Genomic DNA, 25,641 nt, shown 5'->3' on the forward strand with positions numbered 1-25,641 from the left:
CGTGCTGCGTCATGTTTTTTCTTTCTGGCGATATCATGTGGTTCATGCGCATTATAGAGATCAGGATGCTGCTCTCTGACGTCTTTTGTGCATCCTATCCTATCATTCTTTTCGGTTGATTAAAATAAATGTGCTTTGGTAAATACGAATGACATACGGGATGGTGCTTTTTCACTCGCAAGGTTGGCAGCATGTATTGTCCGGCGTAGCATTTGTGCTCCATGTTTTACCTCTCCGGGGAAGTCGCTGTTGCAAACTCCGGGGAAGTCGCCGCTTGCGCTTGCAACAGCGCCAGCGCAGCATATTTAGAGTGAAGTCTAGCGTGGCTGGGTGCTGGCACCTCGTTGGATGGACTATCCAACAAAACAGGCCATTTTCGGCAGATTGTTTACACTAGTGTTTGTGTATTGTTCTGAGTACGGCACTGGGTAACGATAATAACTTTGAATGGCCTCGTAGCAAATTGCATCCGTCTCATCAAATCATGGGTTTTGAGTTACTATTGCATCTCATTCAATCATGGGGTTTCAGTTTACTATTGCACCTCAAATTTGTCTTGCGGCTAGACTTGTTTTGTTCCACCAGTATCAATTTAAAACAGCTAGTGCTAGGATTAAGGACATATTTAGGCCTGTTTGGGAGCACTCCACTCCATAAAAAATTGCTCCACTTCACCAACTCCAAAAATTTTGCAGCCAAATGCGTCCAACTCCAGCAATTCTGGCTTCAGGAAAAAGGTGGAGCACGGGGTAGATCCACGTTTTTTTGAAGTACCTCAAGAGGTGCTCCAAAAACCCCCTCTTCAGATCTCCTCATGGAGTTAAAAGTTAAAAGACTCCCATCCCGTCCCGCCGACCGGGCTGCTGGATTCCGCCGCCGGCCGGGCGAACAGGAGCTCCTCCGCAGGGGACGCGCCGCCGACCGGACTGCTGGATTCCGCCGCCGGCGGGGCGAGCAGGAGGCGCCGTCTTGGTGGGCGGCCTCGACGAGGCGGATGCCGCCTTCTTCTCCCCGCGCGAGCACCGCTACTGCGGCTGCTTCTGGGCGCCGCTGTGGGCAGCTTCCTCCGTGGAGCTGGTCGGAGCTGGTGGCTGGCCCACGGTGGAAGATCTTCATCCGCCAATTCCGCCGCAGCAGTCCGCGCCACGGGGCCGCCAGCACTGGTGCCGGCATTGCAGCCGATGGACGCGGGCGTGGAGGCGGAGCCCTGCCGGGAGTGCGAGTGCCAGGACCGGTCCTCGGTGTCGGCGAAGCGCTGGCTCCGCTCCTCCCCGTTCGAGCTCAGTCTTCATCCAATAATCTGCATCACTCAACAACCATCAGCAACATGAAGACTGAGTTCGTGCAGCTGTTCAGTTCGTTTCAGTTGTGCTAATGTGCTAGCTTGACTGACGCGCCGTCCATAGCAGTGCATAGGAGCAGCAGAACAAACGCAATGACACTTGGTGACATTGCATTTGAGGTAGATTCTTGTGTACCTACGTAGCTACATGATGGTTCACTTGAGTCTTCAGCTCTCTGCTTGCAAGCTACGTGCCCGCCATCATTCTGCTGTGCTTTTGGGAACCTACGGAACGAATTCGAGGAACGGAAAGGAATCATTCAGGGGCCAGGAAATGGACGGCGACGGAGGGGCCAGGAAGATGGCGCTAGTGGCCTAGGCTCCGGCGGACGTGGTAGCTTGGGGCAGCGGCGCCGGCACCATTCACGGGATCGAGCATGGAAGGGAAGGGGGTGCGCCTTTGCCCGCGGGAAGAACTCCAATAGACATTGACGCGTGGGTCCCACAACACAAGGTATAATAGACAATGCACACCAAATCTTTATATTTCTGGAGCCGGAGCGTCACAATCTGCCAAACACGTACAACAGTTCCATATTTTTCTAGAGTTGGTGGAGTGGAGCTGGGAAAGTGTGGAGCTGGTGGAGTGGAGCTGGTTTTTATGAGGTGGAGTGCTGCCAAACAGATCCTTAATTAAAAAGCTGTCAACTGCAAAATTTTAGGTCGCATTGAGTGCTACAATTTTCACATGAAGATTGTTTTCTCCGAAATTATATGAAAAGTATGGTTTCTTCAAAATCACCAGAGGATGGACTAATTTTCGCCAAACCATATAGCGAAACTTAGATATTTTTGTCGTTTCCATATATGGTTTGGTGAGAACGTATTTTGTACTTTAATTTGGTGATTATATTTATTGCTCATATTTCCGTCAATCCTGAGGTTAGTTTTGTAATTACTTGATTCAATTGTGTCTAAAAAAATAAAAAAGTAAGTCCTTGACTGAAGTATTATATACATTGGCAGTTCTTCCCTTGTGTTGTAATCCGTATTATATACATTGGCAGTTTTTCCCTTGTGTTGTAATCCCTCCGTCTCAAATTGAAGGTTGTTTTAACATTTCTAAGCCTAAATATATATTATATCTAGATACATAACAAAAGTTATGAATCTAAAAATACTAAAACGACCTATAATTTGGGACGGAGGGAGTACCCATCCAGGGCATGTGATGCATTATCTATTTTATCTTTAATGGATGAGCATAACTATCATTTGCCTAAAGAACGAGAAAGATCCAAGTCTTATTGGAAAGCATGGATTTCTCAAGAAAGGCTTTATTACTCCCAAATACGCATGGACACACCCTTGTTACAACATGAGCCTCACCAGAGCAATTTTATTGTATAGAGTGCAACATGAGGTGCTCCATGCATTTGCGTCATGCAAAAATGAGCCTCGCTAGTCGCTAGTGAGCATTATTTCGCAGACTGAATGAAACCTTTGATGTCGAAAGCTCCATCACCATCAGTTTTTGTGATCACACCCTGCAAATCATTCGAAAAAACCTCAGTCAGCCCTAAGCATACCAACCAATATTCTCTGCAACATTGCTGGACACAAAGAAACATTTCATAAATGGGAAGAAGCGTACCTTTTCTGTTATGATGGCAGTAATCAGATTTGCTGGAGTAACATCGAAAGCTGGGTTCCAGACTGAAATACCGGATGCGGCAACTTGCTTTCCAAGACCACCTTCAGAGTTCAGCAACTCCTTTGGTGACCTTTCCTCTATGACAATTTCTTCCCCAGATGGGAGGGTGAGATCGATGGAGGTTACTGGCGCTGCCACATAGAACTGGACACCATGATGCTTTGCAGAAATGGCAAGGTTGTATGTGCCAATCTTGTTGGCCGTGTCACCTTGAAATTTTATAAAGGAAACACAGTCAACAGTAGAAATTTTTAGTTTTACAATGATTTGAGAAATGATGTGGATATTTACCATTTGCTGCTATACGATCAGCACCGACAATAACTGCCTGAACACGCCCTTGTTTCATCAGTGCAGCAGCAGCAGAATCTGCTATCAGTGTTGCAGGTATTTTCTCATGAACCAACTCAAAGGCGGTAAGCCTGGATCCCTGGAAATTGACACCAAATCAGCTTATAGAACAACATTGAAAAGATTTATCTTAAAAATAGATGCTGAAAAGGTTGTAAGCAGTTTCCCCCATTGGCACATATACGTCCATTGCCAGAATAATTAGTTACCCCTGTTGGAATGTTTGACTGAACTAAATTGATATTCAGTGATCTAATCATTTGAGTTTATGCCAGAGATGTAATAGCTCTAAACAAAATGCACATCTCGGGGCAAAAACTGACATGTTTAGTTATAGTTTAATGGTAATGTAATAAAAGAACATCTACCTGGTTAAATGGACGAGTTTCAGTGCAAAATGCCTTCTCTAAAACTCCACCAGAATGAAGAGCGCGAATAACCCCAAGAGCAGTTCCGTAACCAGCAGTTGCAAGACTGGATTAGAGAGAAAGCCAAATTAAGTATAATTGCATAAGGAATTTGGGCATCACACATAGAAAGGAAAAAAAAGATGCATCTCGGGTTAGCATTTACCTGCCCGTATTACAATGGGTTAGAACAGAGATGTTTTTTGAATTTCCAAGCTGCTTTTGAAGAAATTCAGCTCCATGTGAGCCAATAGCTTTATTATCTGCCACATCATCAATAAGCATGGTTTCTGCAGCCTCAATGTAGACCTAATTGTTGAAAGGAATACAAAACAGGTTAGCAAGTAGTCCGCCCAAGCCTCACCAAATAGGAAAGTTTGGGGTTTTTTCCCTCATTGTTCGAGTGAGTCATGTGAACCAATGCATCGCATTCTATAATAGACATGTTACAGCTTGATAATTTTAAGCCTTTTCTTTTGACTCTATGGTTCCATGTGAAAGTTTGAGGGAAAATTTGAAGTGCCACAGCTCCAAAAAGTGTGGGTCCATACAAGTAATTTCTGTTGGAAATAATTTCTGTGTGTGTCCAGGTTCACCTAGTGTCTAGGTTCATTGCTATTAGTGCTAGCTAGATTTCAGCTTCTAGTTAAAAGAGAAAAGAGAATAATATGCAGATCATGTGGGCATTGACTGCATTAATTAGGAGGGTATCATGGGCAGGTTGCAGCCTTGTACCAGCTATATATATGTGAGAAAATGACGAAGGCAGTGTGGCCAGCATCACCAAAAAAGCTACTTTCGCTTGTGTGTGAGTCCACCATAGAGGAAAACTAGAGTGTCTGTGATAGACACCTAGAAAGTGAGGGAGTGATTCCCAACAATTTCTCGCTTTACATTGGTGCCATCTCCTAACGTCACTTCATCAGGTTGGTTACTTCTATCTTTAGATTAAGAAAATACAAGTTGAAGGACAGATTAGGTAGACAGTATTTTTGTTCACCACATAAACAGAGTGTATTCATAGTGGATTATTTCTGCATGTTTTTAACTATTCACAAGCAGAAGGATGTACAAAAATTTCATATCTATCTTGGCACCTGAAATATAGCCTTGGCATCTTTCGCAGTTTCAGCTGTCTTTGACACCAAAGTCTGAAGCTTTGTAGCAGCATCAGATAGGTTCACAGCAGTTGGGCGGCTGATACAGAAATATATAATAAAATTAGATTAGATATGCATGGTAGAAGTATGCATCCTGCTAAAAAAAGATAACTATGCTTGTCATACGCAAGTAGGAAAGAGATCAGTTGAACTATGCTTACCTGGATACAAGGTATTCCAGTTTCTTGGAAACAAAAGAAGCTGCTCCTGCAGGCGTACCAGTGAAATCTAAACCAGAAACTTCCACAGCTAACGCTAATGCTGCTGCTATGGCTATTGCTGGAGCACCACGGACAACCATGTCTCTGATTGCATTCCTGGATAACATTGTGGAGTTTAAGGCCCGGTATAATAAAATAAGCATTTTTTGAAGGAATAATAAAAGAAAGCATTATTAACTAAAAAAGGAGAAAAGATTCACAGGAGTTGGCATCTATAATCTTATCCTGAGATATGCATCACTGGTTACATTTCAATGAGGTAGTAAGCTTGCAACTAGGAGAGCATAAAACAAGCATCACTGGTTACATTTCAATGAGGCAGTAGGCATGAAACCAAGAGAGCATAAAGCAAAATTACTGGAATGTACTCTCTAATTCCATCAATGTTTATTCAGAAGACCAGGACTTTCACTGATCACAGATTCAGTATGATAGCATTGTACAGCTCTATTGATGAAATTACCACAAGTAACTCACTTTGATAATCACAAAGAAGCAGAATTCACTTTTGCATTGTAAGCATCAGGAGCATACTTATCAGTGATAATGACCTCCACCAAACTAGTTAAAATGTACACAAATTTATTTGCTATAGAAGTTACAGTTGCAAAAGAAGAAAAGAAGGGTGAAAAATGATCTGGAATTTGACCATGGCAATAACATTGATGGATTTTGACTTCCAGCAACTGCTAAAATTAAAGGCTGCTCGAGATAAAATATTTACAGACATGACATAGAGTCATAGACACTGAAGAACACAAATACATGCATGACAGATCGTGCCCGCTGATGATTCGTAAACAAACAAATTCTTGTCTAACGATGACCAGCAATTAAATTCAGATAGATTTCATTACTGTAAACGGATATGGGTTCATTACTTCATTATCATTTCCGGTGACTCATATAATCCCTCCAGTACTTCACACTGTTCAGTTTCTTTATCAGACAACATAAATTGTGCATCCACAACAATTTCCTCCTCTACTTTGTCAGGTCACCTATAGTTCACTTATCGACTAGTCCAAAGAGTTGAAAAGCCACAATTTCAAGTGGAAGGCTAATAACCCAAAAGCTCGGAGCTTTAGTAGCATCCTCCAATTTAAAAAGGAAACTTTTGGCGTCGACCACTGAAAGTCTCTCATGCTTCTGCAGGACACCACTGAGCTTTTCAGGTTCAGTAAAATAACAGCATACAGCGTGCGGATCTTTTTTATTTTTTTTAAAAAAAAGAGATTCCGAACCCGAAACCACCGTCCTCCCCTCCTAACCGTCAGATACCCAGGCGGGAGGACAGGGCCAGGATGACGATATAACCAGCTAGAACGCGTCTGATAAAGCAAACAGTTGCTCTGCACAGCACACCCATGACAATGAAGAACAAGGAGATGAACCGAGAAGAGAGGGAATCCAAGTCTCACCAGCCATCGGCGGAATCCTTGACGTCGATGTAGTCCACCTCGAGCGGCAGCTTCCTCTGCACCGAATCAACACCAACCCAGAATGAATCAAACCCAACCAAGAGCTCATCCTCACTTCACACGAAGCAGAAAGGAAAAAGAAAAGAAAAGAAAATCGACGGAACAAACAACCGAACCTGATCGAGGAGGCGGAGCGACCCGCGGGCGTAGACGATGGACTGCAGCGCGTCGGATCCCACCATTCTTGCAAGGGGGAGAAAGGAACCAACCCGGCGTCCGTGAATTGGGGAAGAGGAAAAAGATTCGCAGGAGCAGAGCAGGGGGAGGGGAGGCGGCTGGCTTGGCTCGTTCAGTGAGCCCGTGAACTGTTGCCTTGTTCGTTTGCGCGCATCGGGATGGCCGGATGGGGGGCCTGGCGCCCGGGGCCCGGGCTAAAAGAAGGAAAGGAATGTCTCGCCGCGGTTTTGCACTGAGGCCCTCATACAGTATTTTGTTTTACGCGTCGGTCCATACCGGGCGCGGTCAAACGTAGTCGACGCCGGGCTACGCCGACGCAGCCGTCGTAGGTGTGACGTGGCGGCACGAAACATGATGGATTTGGATTTGTCTACCGCTTTTTTTTTTTCGTGATGGATTTGGAACCTAAGTCGGCGGCACGAGTCATGCCATGCCTGGGAACTAGGCAATATGTTGGGGACCTGGAGGGCCAATATGCAAAACGCGTACAAATTACAAATTCTTCTTATTTTTTTTTTACCTCTTTGCGCTCGTTACCTGTGACTCTGTGAGGCCAGCTCGTTGCCCGTGCTCGTTCGATCAATTATCCGATTGCATAGTGACGTGAGATCGTGGAAGATGCATGAACCGGACAGGCATCAGAACAGAGAGCATTCTTTTCTAAGTGGATGGCATGACACGAGAAGAGCAGAGAATTGGATTCGGATAATGTCACACATGCAGGGTGGAAAGATGAGTTGGAAAGGTGAGGTTTACTGTAACGCGGGTCATACGTGTTGCAGTCCACGTTTCCATCCACGCACCTCAACTCCAAGGCAGGAACATTTGCAAAATTCAGGATCTAGATCCATGAATGAATTTGATGAACTATTTCAAGGGAAATTAATGTTTTTCAAAACCCACATAAAGTTCAGTGAGAATTACCCCACCTCACACGGCTCATGCTTCGAAAGTCCAGAATCTTCATAGATAGTCTGTTTGGAACCGACACGGTTGGCTTCGGTTCCACCTCGTACATGTATCACCCACAATAGAAGTGAGCTATTTTTTTTCAAAACGACAAAAAAAATAAATTGGGAGTGTCTTCTTTGATCTGAAGCCATGGTGCTACAACGTGAAATTGAAACCGACACGAATCATGCCAAACAGATCCTAATCAAGGTAAGTATAACTAAATGTATTTGCGTGGATGGTGCTTTAGCACTCTAAAATCATGCCACATTATCCATCCCTTTCAAATTGCCACTTAACACCCCATTGGAATAATCACTTCCTTTCTTGATGCACCTTATTAAAGTACACGAGTTGTGCTTATGAACTCTTGGATCCCAAGTGTTAGCTCAAAACTATTTTACTTTTGGGAAACTTTTCAATTTTTGACTCTAGCTCGGTGAGTGACTCGCAAAAACACATGGTCAAACATTGGTATGTCCCGGATCATAGTCGAATAAATCGGCGCATTGTGGTTAAGGTTGTAATATTTTGAAGATAAAACGTAAAGCAAAACCACTTGATTAATTGTTTACCATCTCCTTTTCATTTACTTTTGAATTTTCCAAAGTTTTTCTTCGACAAAATTAGGAATGCGACACCCATTATTCTGGCCCCACCTGCCAGGGATCTTTATGGCCAGCCTCATTCTCTAGGCCCACCCGGCAGCCTCCGACGGTCGCACTCACAGTAATCGCAGCCAGGAAAATCGAACTGGGTCGCCGCACCCAAACATGGCGGGACCCACCTGTCAGTGGCGCGGAGTTACAACCACTAGCCTACTAATCCTCCATTTCCCCCACCCCCCCACATAAACCCCTAAACCCCAGAACCTTCTCCTGCCCCCGCCGCCGCAACCCTAGCCCCCCGCCATGGCCCTCGCGCTGCGCCTCCGGCGGGCCCTCGCTGCCGCCTCCACCGCGGCGCCCCTCCTCCGCCCGTCCGCCTCCGTCTCCAGGTCCCTCCCGCTCGCGCCTCCCTCCGCCTCCCCGGCGGCGCCGCTCCTCCCCGGCGGCGCCGCCGGGTTTCGGTCGACGGCCGCGGCGGCGGCGCGGGGTGGGGCGGACTACGGGGCGGACGACAGCAAGATCTCCCCCGACGAGATCCTCTTCGAGGGCTGCGACTACAACCACTGGCTCATCACCATGGAGTTCCCGGACCCCAAGCCATCCCGCGAGGAGATGATCGAGACCTACCTTCAGACCCTCGCCAAGGTCGTCGGGAGGTATGACGCGCTGCATATTCCCCGTTTTCATTTCGATTTCGTTACGGAATGCGTGGCTTCGTTACGGATTGGGCTTGGTGCCGCGTTGTCGGCACTGAATTGGTCCTTTTGGGTGGTCAAATGTGATTCTGAATTGTGCGATTGCTTCATCTCGTTGTGCTATGGCTTGTTGGTGGCAGGGGATGAGTCAGGTGTTTGATCTAAAGTGCTGCACATGTTGGCATCCTTGCGGTGCTGAAAGGGAACTGATAGTCCTGTTATTTTGTTTAGCGCTTAGTATTTACTAGCTCCAGTTGAAAATAAGCGACGTGTCGATGTGTCAGAATGCTCCAGGTTAATATTTTCTTTTGAGGACAGTTAAGATTGTCAACTTCATCTTTTACTGGCCATCATATAAAATATGAAATATTTTTTTTCTCGAACAACATAGGAGAACTGCGTGTCAATTTATAAAAGATGATATGATAAGTTCATGTTGAAAATTTGAGTTTTACTAATATGAAATACAATAAGGGACCATGATTTGCCTTTTAGACCATGTCAATTCGCAAGACATGCTGTTGTGCTTGTGCTGGAGATCAGATACTGTAACTGTCAATGATGTTAAAGTGTGTTCCATTCAGATGAAGTAATACCATTTACTTCTGGTATGATAGGGGAATTTAAGGAGGTCTTATTGGACTAAATTGTGGAGGGTGTACATTGCACATGGGTGACTTGAGGGACAATGTGTACGCAAGTTTTTCCTAGAGTTGCAATGAACATACACATCAGAAGTGGTTACATGAACATATTAGTTTTTGTTTATGTAGGATTAAAAAGTTGCCCCATAGCATCAAAACAATCTAACTTTAATGAACATACACATCAGGAGTGGTTACATGAACATATTAGTTTGTGTTAATGTGGGATTAAAAAGTTGCCCCATAGCGTCAAAACAATCCAACGTCTTTTCCTGTTTACAGTCTTTGACTTCATTAGTTCAAATACTACCAGGTTTAGTTTGGGGTCATAAAATAGCATAGGTCCACATGAGAGTTTATGTTGAAACCAGAAAGTATTATATAAGGGCCCACCTGAAACTAATGTGTACTCCCTCTGTCCCAAATTGTAGGTCGTTTTGGCTTTTCTAGATAAATATCTTTTACTATGCATCTACATATAGCTTATGTCTAGATACATAGCAAAACCTATGTATCTAGAAAAGCCAAAACGACCTACAATTTGAAACGGAGGGAGTACATCTGAACTGTTGCATTGCTCTTTTTTTTAAGGAACGGTTTGCTTTCTGTCATACCTTGGAATAGTTATAGTTAACGGGAAGGGATGGATTCCATTTTGGAGGACTTGTAATTATTATCTTGTTTTTTTTGAAAATAAATTTCAGTTAACGAAGATGTATGGTCGTCCACTGTCAAACCGTGTACACAGTCTATGTTCTTGCCTTTGACTCGGTGTTTCTCTAGTTTCTGCAGCCTTATGCTCATATTACTCTGCATTTTACTAGCTGGAATCTTTATGCCAGTGATCTTTTTTTTTGATTAATTGTGCCCCCATGCAATATTGATTTAAATTTGAATTGTCAAATTATTTTTTTATACCCAAGGCCATTATTGTATATCTTTAGTGGCATAGCTCTTTACTAAAGTCTTTGACTTGTTGCTGTTATAAGCGTGTAGTCTTTTGTTATGAGATAAAAAGATAATTTCAATCAATCACCATTTATAATATAATTTACCTCATTTGCTGAGCTTTGAATTTTTTTAGTTATGAGGAGGCTAAGAAGAGGATGTATGCTTTTAGTACAACAACCTATAATGGTTTTCAGGCTGTAATGACTGAGGAAATGTCAGAAAAATTCCGCGGTGAGTGCATTATAGCTAATTAAATTTCTGTTTTCTTGCAACTGATATGATTATGACTTGCATAGTACTTACCCTGCTTGTTTTGGTATTTGGTCAGGTTTGCCTGGAGTAGTTTTCATTTTACCTGATTCATACCTGTATCCAGAGACAAAAGAGTACGGAGGTCTGTTCAATTCTCACTCTTTCTTTAATTTGCCAGTTATTAACTTGAAACACCTGATTTTATTCTGTGCCTTGTTAGTGAATTAGTGATCTTTACATTTCCTTGAGTTTGTAATTATTCCACGATTTAATATTTTACTGTATCTAGCACATGATACTTGTTAGAAATTCATTCTGACTATGTAATTCTGACTATGTATTGATTTCACCAGGAGACAAATATGAAGATGGTGTCATCACTCCAAGACAACCGCCTGTTCATTATAGCAAACCATCAAGGACTGACAGGAATCGTAACTACCGGGATGGCCCTCCCCAGCAAGGAAATTACCCGAACCGCCCTCCTCCGCAAGGAGGTTATCATAATAGTCCACCACAGCAAGGAAACTTCCAGACGTACCGCTCGCAGCAAGATGGAAGAGGCTATGCCCCACAGCAGAATTATGCACAAAGTGGACAAGATGCTAGAGGTTTTGGGAGGAATGATTATGCAGACCGTTCAGGGTACAATGGACCACCTGGTGGCTTCCAAGGTCAAGCACCTCAGTACCAAGGGCATGTAAATCCAGCTGGTCAAGGTCAAGGTTACAACAACCCCCAAGAGCACAGGAACTTCTCGCAAGGGCAGGGAGGAGGTTTTAGGACTGGTGGCCCTTCAGCACCTGGATCTTATGGCCAACCATCAACACCTGGATCTTATGGCCAACCATCGGTGCCTGGAAACTATGGTCAGGCACCTCCATCAGCGTATCCTGGCGGTAACAGAGTTCCTGGTGTGAACCCTAGTTATGATGGGGACAGCAGAGAGGGGGCAGGACCGGCATATGGTGGAGATAACTGGCAAAGAGGTTCTGGTCAGTATCCTAGCCCTGGTGAAGGACAAGGAAACTGGCAGGTATGAGAGCATTTGCTATACAAATTTCACTTACAAGTGGTATTACTACATTTTGCATCGAAATAAAGCAGTTTAGACGACACATTGTAACTAATGTTTGGCCAGTTCTAGATTGAACTCATAGTGACTATGCCTTCATGTTAAATGATTGTTTAGATTTATGAACTAATTTACTCCTTTTCAATTTCCATGCCCTTCTATTTGTTGAATTGCTTTTGTAGGGCGCTGTAATAGAAGTGCAGGAATACATCAAACCCAGTTTTAACAAAGTGTAGCTACAACTGATTCTGCAATAACCTTTCTTCAGAGGAATACCTATGAACTTACATTCTTTTTTTGCTTTTATAAAAGCAAGAAAGAAAAACATTTGTCTTGCAGTCATGCATTGGGGTTACTACCTTACCAGACTGCACAACTCTTACTCAAACTAAGTTTGTGAGCACACTTAAAAGTTGTCTATATTGATGAAAAGAAACCAGGCACAAATTAAAGCTCCTCTTAGGCATTTTGATAGTTGCTGTACCCTAGAAACTAACCGATAGCTTGTCTGTATCAGGCGCATGCAGAAGCAATGAGTCACCAATAGAATATGAACTTACGCCATCAATTGCTGATTACTGACACTTGTTCTTTTGCGGTTGTGCAGGGTAGGCAGTAAGAGCTTCAAGCGTTCCACTGAAGACAAGCGCTAGACCTGAGATGTAGAAATCCCCACCTGTAAAATAAATGACTGTGGTGCATTACTTTCTCTTTTCGTTTGCATTCAAGCACTGAACTTATGGGCATGTGTCATTACCAAAGTTATGGATGCAAACTTATTTTTTGTTTGTTGGCCTAGATATTTGACATTTTTAAACAAAAAAGAATATGTGGAACGTTCTTTTGTCTCTTTATCTTTCCAGTTATATGCATGTAATCAATGTTTTCCCCGAGAATGTCTTCCGGTGAATATTGCTTGTAGGGATGCCTGTAACCGATGAACTCGCATCATACTCTTATATACTCCCTCTGTCCCAAATTACTTATTTGGTTTGGCTGTTCTAGTGACATATTCTTTCACCTGCATCTAGATATATATTATGTCTAGATACATAGTAAAAGTTATGGATCTAGGGAAGCTAAAACGAATAGTAATTTGGGATGGAGGACATGTTAATTCTGAGCGGAGGTGTTCATTTTATACCGCTGTCGGTTGCACAACAAATTGAGCAGCAAGAGGCCTAACGTTTCACGATCATGGGATCTTCTTTTTCTGAGATACGTGCATGCATTTACAATAATATGCTCGTCTTTTCATCCATATTTGCAAAAGGTTCTGCATTCCTTGTCATATCAGGCGCTGCTTGCTTCCCCTGTTTTCAAAGAGAGCGTTACCAGAATTTGCATTTTTGACTAGTTAGATGCTCGTTGACATTTGCTGGAGATTTGCACCTACCCTTGAAAAGGTGGGTACCTTTCAGATGCTTTGATCGATCGTAGCATTGGGCATCTCGGTTCAGATGAAAGTTGCATGAGAATGAGATTTCAAAAGATTTTGGGTGAAGTCAACTACAGGAGGGAAATCCAGTTGTGTTTTTCCAGGAAAATTAAAACCCACCTTTTAGGTAATGGCGACCTTCAGCATAATTCAAAATGCCGGAATCTAAGAATTTGCCCCTTTGAACGGAATAAAGTAGTCAAAAAGGGCAGCAAATACATGGGCGAATCAGGTTGCAGCTACTGGTTTTGCTTACAAAGTCATTATGTCCTTGGTACATCCATAAGGTAAATTCATGGGACAATGTTGTGAAAATCATGCCATAGCTTAGCTGCTATAAAAAATATGCATATATTTAGCATTTCTAATGAAGGAAGCTTTATTAACGATAAATTTTCGGCCTCTATAACATACATAAAACTATTACAAAATAAGGAGGAAAGAATCAGGGTTGTAGTTAGAGCACCTAGAATTAAACGGTCTAAAAAAAATATGTAGGAGGTACCCTGCTGACTGGTCAGAAAAAAGGAAAAAGAATAAAAAATCAAAGCAGAGCAGTATAAGCAACACTTGAATCATAAACTTAGTGTATAGCTCAAAACCACTTGTCAACACTCTTCGCTCTCTCCGAAGGTCCAAAATTTTCGCGCACCTCCATCCCCACCGCACCATACTTTTGATGCCATTTGAATGGAGCAAGAAGAGTTTACATACATTTGAAATGTGGCGAGCATCACGAGCATACATGTACAATTTAAGCTCAAACACTACAACCCTGATTCTTTTGTGGAACTAATATATGACATTGCGCATGTTCTTTTAGGAGTCTCATGATTTTCACAAAAAAATGGTGATTTCTCGCACCTCAATTCTTAATTAACATTGAATTTGTACATATCATCGTTGCCAATTGAAAACTATTCTTTCCTTGGATCAAATCGTAGCAAGATATGGTGACGCAAGCGTGACATGTCCCTTCAGCTCTCTTTTAATCGAGGAATGCCTATTCAGTAGAGCTGACTTGGATCTCTATCCTATACATAGAAATTCCAAGGCACTCTCTTCTAAGGTCTAAAATTCTTATGGACCTCTATCCCCATCATCGATTTTTGACCTGCCATGAATGACACCATATCTTTGTTGCCATCTGAAAAATGGAAAAAATAAGAGATGGCAGATGCCATTCACCAAAGTGGTGAGCATCACCTGACCCCTCTCCTTGTCCACACTATAAATACCTGTTGTATGCAACCAGTGTTGCCAGACAGACACCAAGCTCAAGAGAGGCAGCCATGGCTGAAGGCCTGGAACACAGAAGGTGGAGAAGAAGAAGAGGGCGGCCTCACATGGAGATGGAGAGCCCCTTTTGGTAGCCAAGAATGACTTGCCTATGCGTGCCTTCTGTTGGCATATCCATTAGCCATGGATGATGCGATGTGGCTGCATCGGCGAGTCTTCTTGGCTAGCCAGAGGGCTCTCATCCACCATGCCAGGCCTCCCTCTTCAAAATTCCACAGAATTTTGCTCTCTGCACATGGAATTTGGTTATGTATCCTGAACCCACTCTTTCAATTCCTACATGCCTCTCATTTCCACAAAAGTATTATTATTTGAACTTTGGAGATATGGATTTTTTTTCTTGTTTCTTCAGTGAAGTTTGGATTTAGACCATTCTGTGTGGTACTGATTGGAGAACATGGTTTTAAAGTTCATCACACAAGACAGAGAAGGGAAGCAATATGCATGTGCAAGATCAATTGAAAATTTGAATGCATTTATCTTTTGCTTTCACTTTTGTTGAGCAACAATATGAAACTTAGCGCTTAGCAGCCAGCCTAACATATTACTACTATGCTGAGTTGGAAAGCCAAGCATCCGACTGCTATTAAATTCAATAGAAAATAGAGAATTGCCTTTGCATGGCTACTGATGTGTTACTGCTAGCTTCTGTAAGTGATGGTCAGGTTTGTCAGTTATGCAGTGCCAGTCACCAGATCCAAGAAACTCCTGCCAACATGCACGGCCACGAGGGCACCAGGAGTTGGCGTCTGCGTGTGCGGCAGCGTATGTATGAGACCCTGATCGCCACACGTGTAGCACACTGCACGCGCGGCTAGTTCCAACGTGTGCCTTTTCCGTTCGCATGTTGCATTCAGGATTTCGTCGTCACATGTACAGTCAGCATGCTTTTTCTACCCCTCTAGCAATCTTGTCATGACAAATTGCCATGACAAGATATTGGCGTAATAACATCTTCACATGTACAGTGTGTGTCAGAAATTGTATCTTACCACAAAACATTTTGGCTATCATTACTTCAGTAGTCCAGGTAGTTTGGCTCACGCGATGAATTTTGTTTGTCATCAGTAACACATTTTGTCTTTTGCAAAAATATTTCCTGTGTTCATTTATCTATCTTTGTAAATCCATAAGGGGTAAGAAACAAGAATTTGAACACCTATCCGTATATCGTTAAATTCATCATTTCTGAGTCCTGAAAAGTATAAGAACAAAATTAAGATGCACAACTATTTGCGAGTATGTGCAATCCGGAACATAATTTCATCTGGCTCAGTTTTTTTTTCTCAAGGGCTGGCAGGCCAGCTCGGGACCCCTACCCCCGCTGGCTGCCGCCACGCCATGTGTCCCAGCGTGTTGCCTGACTGTGGCGCCACCACCAACCGCAGCCGCCGTGCTGCCCGCCAAACGCTGGAGCCCGGCGCTGCCACCTACCGCTGCGGCCCAGCGGGTGACTGTGGCCACTGCCCCCCCTCACACTGCCGCTATGCCTTGCCTAGTCAGACGCCCTCCAAGCCTTCATGCTCCCCCACCGCCGCGCCTTGCCCTGCTGGCCGCTGCCGCTTCTCCTCGCCACAGGCACGAGGTGAGGGACGAGCAGTAGGGGGAGAGGGACATCCATGGAGATTGGGGGAGAGAGGATGGGGAGGAGTGGATAAGACGCAACAGGAGCAGGAGGTGAGAGAGAGTAGGGAATCGGACGCATGTGGGACTTAAATTCAATCATGTGTAAATTTCAGGTTCGAGACCTAGGTTGCACCGCCGGATGGAGACACAAGCCGTCTATGATAGCTATCCCTGCCATCTCATAATTTGACCTAATGGTGATGTTATTATCACCACCGGTTCAATTCTTTACTGCCTAGTGATAACTTATCACCATCAGTTTGAGAAAATACGATGGTGATATAGATGGCGGTGATAGGTTAGTTCTGCTGTAGTGTAAATTCATCTTTTCCGAGTCCTGAAATGTATAAGAATAAAATTTAAGATGCACAACTATTTGCGAGTAATCAGGAACTTAATTTCATCTGGCTAATGCTTTTTGCTCAAGGCCTAGCAGGTTGGCTAGGGACCGGTCTGGTGGGAAATACTATGATGATAGATAACTAAACATCTGTAATCCAGCAGTAGCCCAATAGCTAGCTCATAATGGTCTAACAAACTATCTCAACATTTTAAATGAACTATCTCATCATTTTGATGTAAAAAAGTTGGTGAACGTAAAAAAAATGTTGGTGAGCGTAAAAAAAGTTGGTTCATGTAAAAAAATATTGAGCAATAATGTTGGCCAATGTAAAAATGGTAAAGAAAAATATTGGTATAAAAATATTGGTCAATGTCAAGAAATACTAATAACAATTAAGTCAGACGTTTTTTAAAAAATGTTGATGAATGTCAACAAATGTTGATGGATGTTAAAAAGATGTTGTACATGGACTTAATATAGACTTTAAATATGGACTTTTTTCATTATATTTATTTATATAACATACTGTGACTTGGAAACAGTGACCATGCCCAGGAGATGAAACCCTTTCATACCTTTTCTTGAAAAGGGCTATTTGATTCCATATGAGATAAAAACAGCTTGCATAATTTCTAGGGGATCCAAACATGGAGATTGTAACAATATTCTACTCCTGCGGATCCAAATAAGTGGATTAGGCAATCTAGAGAATAGATTGTTATAATCCAACAACCTTTTTTTTCCTTTTTCTTTTTACAATCCAACGATCTATTCCTACCAGATTTGACACTTTCGCCTAAGATTCTATTTGGCATAGCTCCAACTACAAACTCCAGTCCAAAGTTGAGTGGATCTAGCTAAACGACCTAACTCCAGATATTTTTGGAGCAGCCTAACTCCATGGAGTTGGTGGAGCTCTAATTTATTTTTATGGAGTACCTCTTTCCCAACTTCAAAACCCTTCGAAAGAAACCTTGAAGTGAAGTTCGGAGGTAATTACCCACCACCACCATCGGTAAACGGTTCGATTCTAATCTTTCTTCTCTCTATTGATGCCCCCAATCCCCACCGCGCGCCGCAGGACCGTGCCCCCTGTCTCGCCCCGGCACTGCCCCTTCCTGCGCCACGCGCTGCCACTATCAGCCTACGTGCCGTCCCACCTACACCGCTGCCGGCCCTATCCCACACCACCACCATCCCACGCTGCTGCCAGCCCGCACCGCTGTTGTCTCGTCCTGCGCCACTACTGGCCTGAGATGCCACCGCACCATCTTTCCATCCCTTGAGGGCATCTACCGTGAGGAGGGCCTTGCGGGCAGGCTCCTTCGGCATCCCATGCCACGCAGCTTGAGGGCGCCTAAAGCAGTGATGCGAGGAGGCCCCTATGGGCGAGCTCTTCTGGCCTCCTGTCCCGCGCCGCCCGAGGGTGCTTGACGCCCTATTGCGGGGCCCTCGTGGGTGTAGCGAGCATGGTCCCATTAGGCTATAGTTTGTGATTTTAGTGATTGAGTGATAATATAGTCATTGGGACTAATGCTTTGTAAAGTATGTACCTTGTAGGTCTTCTAGGTCCCAAGAATGCAAACCAAACCATGGCAAAGTCAAAACTATAGTATTCAAGTATCCAAGCTATGATATTCTTGATATTCAAATCATGGTATTCAAGTGTCCAAGCTATTTTATTCAAGTGACCCAGCTATGGTATCTAGGATTATTGTATAGTATTATAGCATCCAAATGATAGAAAATCCAGAGCATCCAAGTGATGGTATTTTTGGTGTGCAAGTGGCAGTATTCAACTCAGAAAATTCAGTACCATCGAATGTTTCAATGGTTTGTCGGAGCAACCATCGGAGCAAGCATTGGAGCAATTGGTACAACAGAAAAACCTGGAAAAACCTCAAGTGCACCGGATGATTCGACGTGGGTCATTTTACAAGCGTTGGAGCAATTCGCAGAGGAGGTAGAGAAAATTCTACAACATCCTTATTGGACCCGACTTGATACAAGGCCCATCGGGCTAAAATAAGGCGACGAGGCACCTTTGACAGAAAAACCCTAGGACACATCCTTATTGGACTCCTCCTAATGACGGTCCCTGACCGACCCTATCTGATACCAATTGTTGAGAAATTGGCACACCCGACCTTGACACCGACTTCCTATAAGTGGCAGCAAAGTAGTGTGATACCACTTCTTCTGTGGACCCTTACCCACACTACTCTAAGGAGACCTTCACACCAACACCAACACGGGAGACCAACTTTCTACAAAAGAACTCAAACCTTTATTCACAACTCAACTATATGTAGCCACCCTAACATGACATTACTATACTATATGGCTATCGTGCCATCTCCTACTTGAAACCTCTTATGCCATAGTATGGCTAGGAGGAAGAGGAGCACGTCTATTTATAGGTGCTCATGATTATTATAGTATTGCTAGGGCTAGATAACGAGCTAGCTTGGCTCGGCTCGGTCTAGCTTGTTAAGATAGAGAGCTGCCGGAGGAAAAACTAACAACACAAATTGAAAGGGAAAAGGCAATAAGACTGTAAGCTACAGATCAAGCAAAAATGCAAAAGATTCAGAGAATTGGATGCACATAAGACACCGTTGTACAGATCAAACCAGAAAAATACAAATTCTATTCTAAAAAGGAATTTGATTTTGGCACTAATGACCAAAATTGAGGAAACAGCAGCGGTAAGCATTCAGCAGGGACGCCGATGACGTTGCGGCAGCCACAGCCGTTCTGTGAATCGTCGGCGCGGCCAAGCATGAGCGACGCAACCAGCAGCATCCGTGCCGACGAGGATGGCCTCTTCTCTGTGCTGCTCCCGGATTCCCTGGAGGTAGTTGACCACCTCCTAATGAACAGGTGCTCGATGACGATGAAAGGAGTTGGAAAGTGGAGACGTGTAGTGCTCTCCTACGATCTTGCGTGAGCGGCAGTGGCGAGATTCTGTTCCTCACGGCCTCACCTATTCTCTCAGCTCTCCATGCGACGGCGCTTTCCTACCTCTACGAGCGCAACTGTGCGAGGGAAAGCGGAGGATGGTCACGGCCTCACAGGGGTCCCTAGGGTTTAGGTGGGGTAGAGATTGGGCTGGGCCACATGAACATCGGGCCGCTGGCTTGCACCTTGCTCTCAGCTCGTTTGGCTCACGAGCCGGCTCGAGTTAGGCTCGTTAGGTTAACGAGAAAAAACCTTGCTCGGCTAGTTAAGAAAATGCAACGAGCCGAGCCGAGCTAGTCACGAGCCAAACGAGCTAACGAGTCACGAGCATTTTGTTCAGCCCTAGGTATTGCCACGTGGTAATTTTCACACTCTTCTCGAGAAAATATCTAACTTTACAATTATCCTCATCCTTATCTAGTTTCTTGATATTTCTACCAAGTCAAAATATCATCTCGGTGAAGTGTGGAAAATGGCCAGGCCGGCCAGCCAACATTTGTATAATCTCTTTGCTCCTCAAGTTTTAGTAATCCTCCGTTGACCCGATGAATCTCAATCAGCTCACCAGATAAAAACCAAGTCAGTCTGTAATTGAAAATTTGTCAAAAAAAATTATTATATTCAATTTGGCGTGTGCGCATGTACATACGGACATGCGACAGTTAATTAGCACCAAATATAGCTAATAAATAGGGACAATCAAAGTCATTTTACCTCTTTTTTGACCGAAGTCAGCAGGTGATAGGAACCCGCTAGGGTTGATTCCTGATCTTTCGATGAGAGGGCGTGGGATAACTCGATTGGTGGATGGAGATGACGTTCATGGCCCGACTATAGCCTTCCAAGAACGTTGCGCCTTAGCAACCGATACACCACCTCCTATGATTGCCTCGATCTTATGGAGCGCGTCACGCGGCCACTAGTGCAGTCGTCCTGCAAGCAATCGAAGAACTAGCAAGAAAAAGTATAACAAGTACTAAATTTACTAGATGAAGATGAAGATTTCAAACTCAATCCCAATAATGATGGGGTTTCGAAGATAAAAAGACGGGCGGCTGATCCAGCACGTGCGCTTACAAGCAAGTAGCAAAAGCTAAACTTAATCTAAACAAAACCCAATCTGTTTGTGGCGGCTCTAATCCTTATTAATACTAGGAGGACAACTAGGGGGGTCCTGGTGTCATGCTACAACCCTAGGACACATCCTTATTGGACCCGACTTGATACAAGGCCCATCGGGCCAAAATAAGGCGACGCGACACCTTTGATAGAAAAACCTCTAGGTAGTAATTTAATCATTGCGACAGTCTCAGGAACGATATGGATATGAGTCTGGGTCCATATGAAAATATACTTCATAAGAATTCGAAGGAGTACTTGAACACCCAAAATGGAGTCCGGATGAGGTCGTGGCGGCCGTTGCAAGTTGGTACAATGCTGCAGTCCGAATCCAACCCCAAAACGTGTTGGATTTGATCTCTTTCTTTCCTTGAGCCAAAAGTGACTTGGTGACCTGGTAGAGGATATTGGGAATACTTGGACTTGACCCCCAATCAACTTCTTTAGTTCTCCATGATTTCCATGTGTGTTTAACACTCTTTTTGATCCACGTATGTATTTCTGAAAATGATAATGAACACACATCATGGTGCAACATCAATTCATCAAATGTATCAAATACAATCATGTCAAAGAATTATTTCACCTTTGAATCAAAAGTTGCTAATGTGGTTGTATCCCAGCAGGTGATGTTCTCATCAGCAAGGAAAGCTTTTACCTATTTTTTTGCATAATTTTTTTTATTCCAGACCCGATTAACCTATCCTGCTAGGTGTTACTCATGTACTCTAACAACCAGGCTAGAGGTCATTTCGCGTCATTTTACCTCCTTATTAATCTGTCTAGAATTACTTGGAGCGACTTATTTTTTGGACGGAGGGGTATTTGTAATCAGCTGATGTGCTACGGATGAAGTAAGAACTTTGTTGTGTGCTGTGGGTCGGAATCATTTCCTTTTTTTAAAAATGTTTTTGATTGTAATTTCTCCAAGTTTATTTGGATAATTGTACAAATTTCATTTGGTGTATAATAACTTCCGGCTTATATATGTAACCAATCAGGAGGTAAATTCGTAAACGGAACTTAACGGAAAATGTTTTGCAAATAGATAAAAATTCTAGGGCGCCGTCACAATAACACGGGGTAAAGAGGTGACTAAATTTCAAAAGGAAATACCATGATCTGAAAAAAAATTAAGGTAAAACATCTTGATCTGAAACCAAAAAGGAATTAAAAATATCCCATCTCAAAAAGAAAAGAGGAAAATGTTTTGAACAAAACCTTGCAAGGCGCTTGAGTCCCCTTCAAGGACCTAGGTCATGTTTAGCCCTTGTTTAGTTCACCTCCAACTCCCAACTTTGGCACTATGCAAAAAGAAGATTCCCCATCACATCAAACTTGCAGTACATGCATGGAGTACTAAATATAGACGAAATTAAAAACTAATTGCACAGTTTTGTTGTACTTTGCGAGACGAATCTTTTGAGCCTAATTAGTCAATGTTTGGACAATAATTCACAAATACAAACAAAACGCTACAGTGTGCTACAGTGCTGGCACAGTAATTTTGACACTCCAAATTTTGGCAACTAAACAAGGCCTTAGTTCACTCCAAAATCCCAACTTTGGCACTATGCAAAAAGAAGATTCCCCATCACATCAAACTTGCGGTACATGCATGGAGTACTGAATGTAGACGAAATCAAAAACTAATTGCACCGTTTTATTGTACTTTGCGAGACAAATCTTTTGAGCCTAATTAGTCAATATTTGGACAATAATTCACAAATACAAACGAAACGCTACAGTATTACTACAATAATTTTGACATTCCAAAGTTGGGCAACTAAACAAGAACCCAAACGCGCCGCCGTTGGCAGCGACGGCATCAGGGGTTCGTCTATGCTCCTCGACATGATGATCAAACCGTGCACCGTCAGCACAGCCACCGCCGGCATCGGTTCACTGGCTATACCCATCCGCAGAGAGAGGGTCGGAGTCGCCCAGCAGGGAAAGATGATAGAAGTCAATTTAAAGCTAGAGTTTTGTGGAAAACTGCGCCGGCCCGGCCCTTGCGAACATTTTTATGATCTCTTTGCTCCTGATAAGTCCAAATGATCCTCCGTTGACCTGATGAATCTCAATCAGCCATCATAAAAGTTTTGCAAGTTGATCAAATTCTGCAGCTTGCCATTTCATCACAGTACTAACTAATTTTCTGCAATAAATATAAATGCCAATACTTCATTAGCACGAATCTTGTTCATATGAATGAAAGCATTGCACATGTGGGCATATTTTGATCGTTTAGTGCAAAATGGTGCTGAAGAAAAAAAAGTCCTCAAGTTACTGTTTTTTACATTTGTGCTGGTAGACAATCACTGGTTGCTTTCGTTCTTGTATACTTAGTCTGTCGGATTATACCAATCACTGGTTGCTTTCGTTCTTGTATACTTAGTCTATCGGATTTAGTGACCAGCAGTCCATCTAGAGGTACCGGATGGTTGATTTGTAGGCAGAGAGGATCACAAGATCATGAACTTGATGGTAACGCAAGGCACAAAATACAGAGATTTATACAGGTTCGGGCCACCAGTGTAGCGTAATACCCTACGTTCTGTTTGGAGAATTGTATTGCGCTCTGCGCTCGGGTGTTGGTTGTTGTGTTGAGAGATTGGATCGGTTCCCCCTAGGGGTACCCCTACCCCTTGTATACTCCGAGGGATAGGGTTACATGGCAAGACCCCTAGTCGGTTGCTATGGACGAGATCCAGTCGGATTACAACACATGAGGAGCCCTAACTGGACTCTATCTTCTGCCTTCTTCATCAAGTCAGGCCGACCCATTAGTGGTTGGTTGGACCTTCCATGAAGGTACCCGAGTATCTATCACCGTCAGATCATTAGTGCGAACAAGGACAAACAGTTTCAGATTCCTTTTCTTTTACGTTAGCGAGCTTCGTCTTGTTCTCCTCAGTAGCCCACCACTTCAATAGTTCTTGGCAATATATAATTTCTCTAAGTTGCGTGCTCTCTGGTAAAGATGTAAATTCTCTAAGTTGCTTGTTGGAACTAGCTCTCCTAACTGTTCCTTGTCCTCCACAAACCTCTCAGCATCTTTCGTCCAGTTGAGTTCCAGTTCTTTCATTGTTTCTTTTTCTGTCAGATTTATAGTCGGCACCTCTTGCATGGACTTCACATTTTCAAGTCTGCTTATCCCCAGGTCCCTACGATTTACCTCCTGAAGCAGAACAAGGTTGCTGCTAGAGGCACGACAATCACCTTGGACTAGAAATTGAAGTAACGTTATTAAATTTTTGTTCAATGGGATTATCCTATGGTACCGCAAACGCACGTGTAGTGCGGTGGTAGAGCAGCCGGTTGTGACGCTCACAGCCCAGGTTCGAACCTGGAAGTCTGCAAATTAAAAAAAAGGCAAACTACCTTGAGGTATTAGTGTTTTTCTTATCCTATAGTACCCATCCAGATATAGAATTTACAGCGTATCCATTTCATACAGACTTGCCGGTAGACTCTGCAGATTCGAGCGTGCCGAGAGATCCAGTGGATCTTCTGAGGTTAGAGAAAGACTTGTATTATGAGACAAGTCCACAAGTCCAGATGCTCTAGGTTTGGAAGATTACTGATACACTGAAGGACAATGGAAAGTGCCGCTTCACCTTCCATCGAGAATATAAAACTTGATAATAAATTCAAATAGCGGAGTTCAGTAAGATTTGCCATGGCTTTTGACATCAATTCCAGATTTAAATCGGCCAAGCATTTTGACAAATTCAGATAATTGAGTTTGGTAAGGCTACCCAGGTCCTTTAGTAGACCATCAATTCCAACAGAACATGATAAATCAAGATAAACCAGATGTTTTAGATTTCCAAATGTTATTGGGCCTGTGTTTCTCAAATTCCAAAAAGAACGTGATAACTTTAAATACCTGAGATTGTCGAGATTAACCAAAGCTTCTGCTTTGATGCTTCCTTGAATATATGAGCTGTATGATAAGTTCAGATTTCGTAATTTCAAAAGGCTACCCACATGTTCTGGTAGCTTCCCAATATTCGAGCAGCCTGATAAATCCAAATATTCAAGGTTTGTGAGGCTCTTCAAGGATTCTGATACATGTGTAACATGGCAACAATTTGACAAATCTAGATGAACCAACTTTGTCAGCTTGCCAAATGACACAGTCAAGTTTTCTAATCTGAAACAACCTGACAAATCAAGATACGTCAAACATTCCATTTCTCCATGACTGTGGCAGTGCCATGATCTTAGAAGACCCACAAATGCTGAGTGCTCTATACAGAAAGGGTCCTGGTGTTGGACCCTTGAAGCATTAAGATATCTCAACTGCTTCAAATCACCAAGGGCCTATTTGTTTCATTGGAATCTGCTGGAATTGGAATTAGTTTCCAAGGTCACCATGTTTGGCTCCCTCCGGAATTGGAAACAGCGATTCCTGGTGATTCCACCTTTCCTTCCCTACATTCCAAGCAAAATATCAGGAAAACGATTCCCCCCGACTCCTCACCTTGACTCGCCTCCCCCCGACGCCTCCCGACTCCTCGCCCCTGTGCCGCCACCTCCCGCGCGTCGTCCTCCTCCTCCGGCGCCCCCTCCGCCAGCCCCTCCTCCGCCACCCCCGAATCCACGCCGCCGCCTCCTCCTTCGGCGCCCCCTTCGCCAGCCTCTCCTCCGCTGCCCCCTCCGCCGCGAAGACTGGTCCTTCGCCGCCGCCCCCTCCTCCGCGAAGAAGGCGACGTCTACCTCCTCCGTTGCCCCTCCTCTGCGAAGAAGACGACGTCTACCTCCTCCGCCGCCCCCTCCTCCTCAGGCGCCCCCGTCTACCTCGCCGCCCTGTAGGGTTCGTGCAACGTCTCTTCTCCTCCCTGATTGCACTTTGTTCTTACTATTTGTGTCTTGATCTG

The 25,641-nt window shown here is 43.7% G+C and overlaps 2 protein-coding genes across 2 annotated transcripts; one reads left to right on the forward strand and one right to left on the reverse strand.

The window, feature by feature from the left end:
* Positions 1-2,480: 2,480 nt before the first annotated feature.
* Positions 2,481-6,956, reverse strand: LOC101756579 (methylthioribose-1-phosphate isomerase). The gene is made up of 9 exons (XM_004979042.4): positions 6,733-6,956; positions 6,557-6,612; positions 5,076-5,231; positions 4,852-4,951; positions 3,921-4,063; positions 3,716-3,821; positions 3,288-3,426; positions 2,937-3,205; positions 2,481-2,829 (listed from the first exon to the last, which is right to left on the reverse strand). Exons 1-9 carry the CDS (start codon positions 6,796-6,798, stop codon positions 2,761-2,763), a joined length of 1,104 nt encoding a protein of 367 aa, XP_004979099.1. The 5' UTR covers positions 6,799-6,956; the 3' UTR covers positions 2,481-2,760.
* A 1,651-nt stretch (positions 6,957-8,607) lies between these two features.
* Positions 8,608-12,879, forward strand: LOC101756996 (multiple organellar RNA editing factor 1, mitochondrial). Its single transcript, XM_004979043.4, has 5 exons — positions 8,608-9,008; positions 10,776-10,873; positions 10,971-11,036; positions 11,248-11,930; positions 12,577-12,879. Exons 1-5 carry the CDS (start codon positions 8,656-8,658, stop codon positions 12,586-12,588), a joined length of 1,212 nt encoding a protein of 403 aa, XP_004979100.1. The 5' UTR covers positions 8,608-8,655; the 3' UTR covers positions 12,589-12,879.
* Positions 12,880-25,641: the final 12,762 nt, after the last annotated feature.

This window comes from Setaria italica, chromosome VIII, assembly GCF_000263155.2.
Source record: "Setaria italica strain Yugu1 chromosome VIII, Setaria_italica_v2.0, whole genome shotgun sequence".
NCBI lineage: Eukaryota > Viridiplantae > Streptophyta > Magnoliopsida > Poales > Poaceae > Setaria > Setaria italica.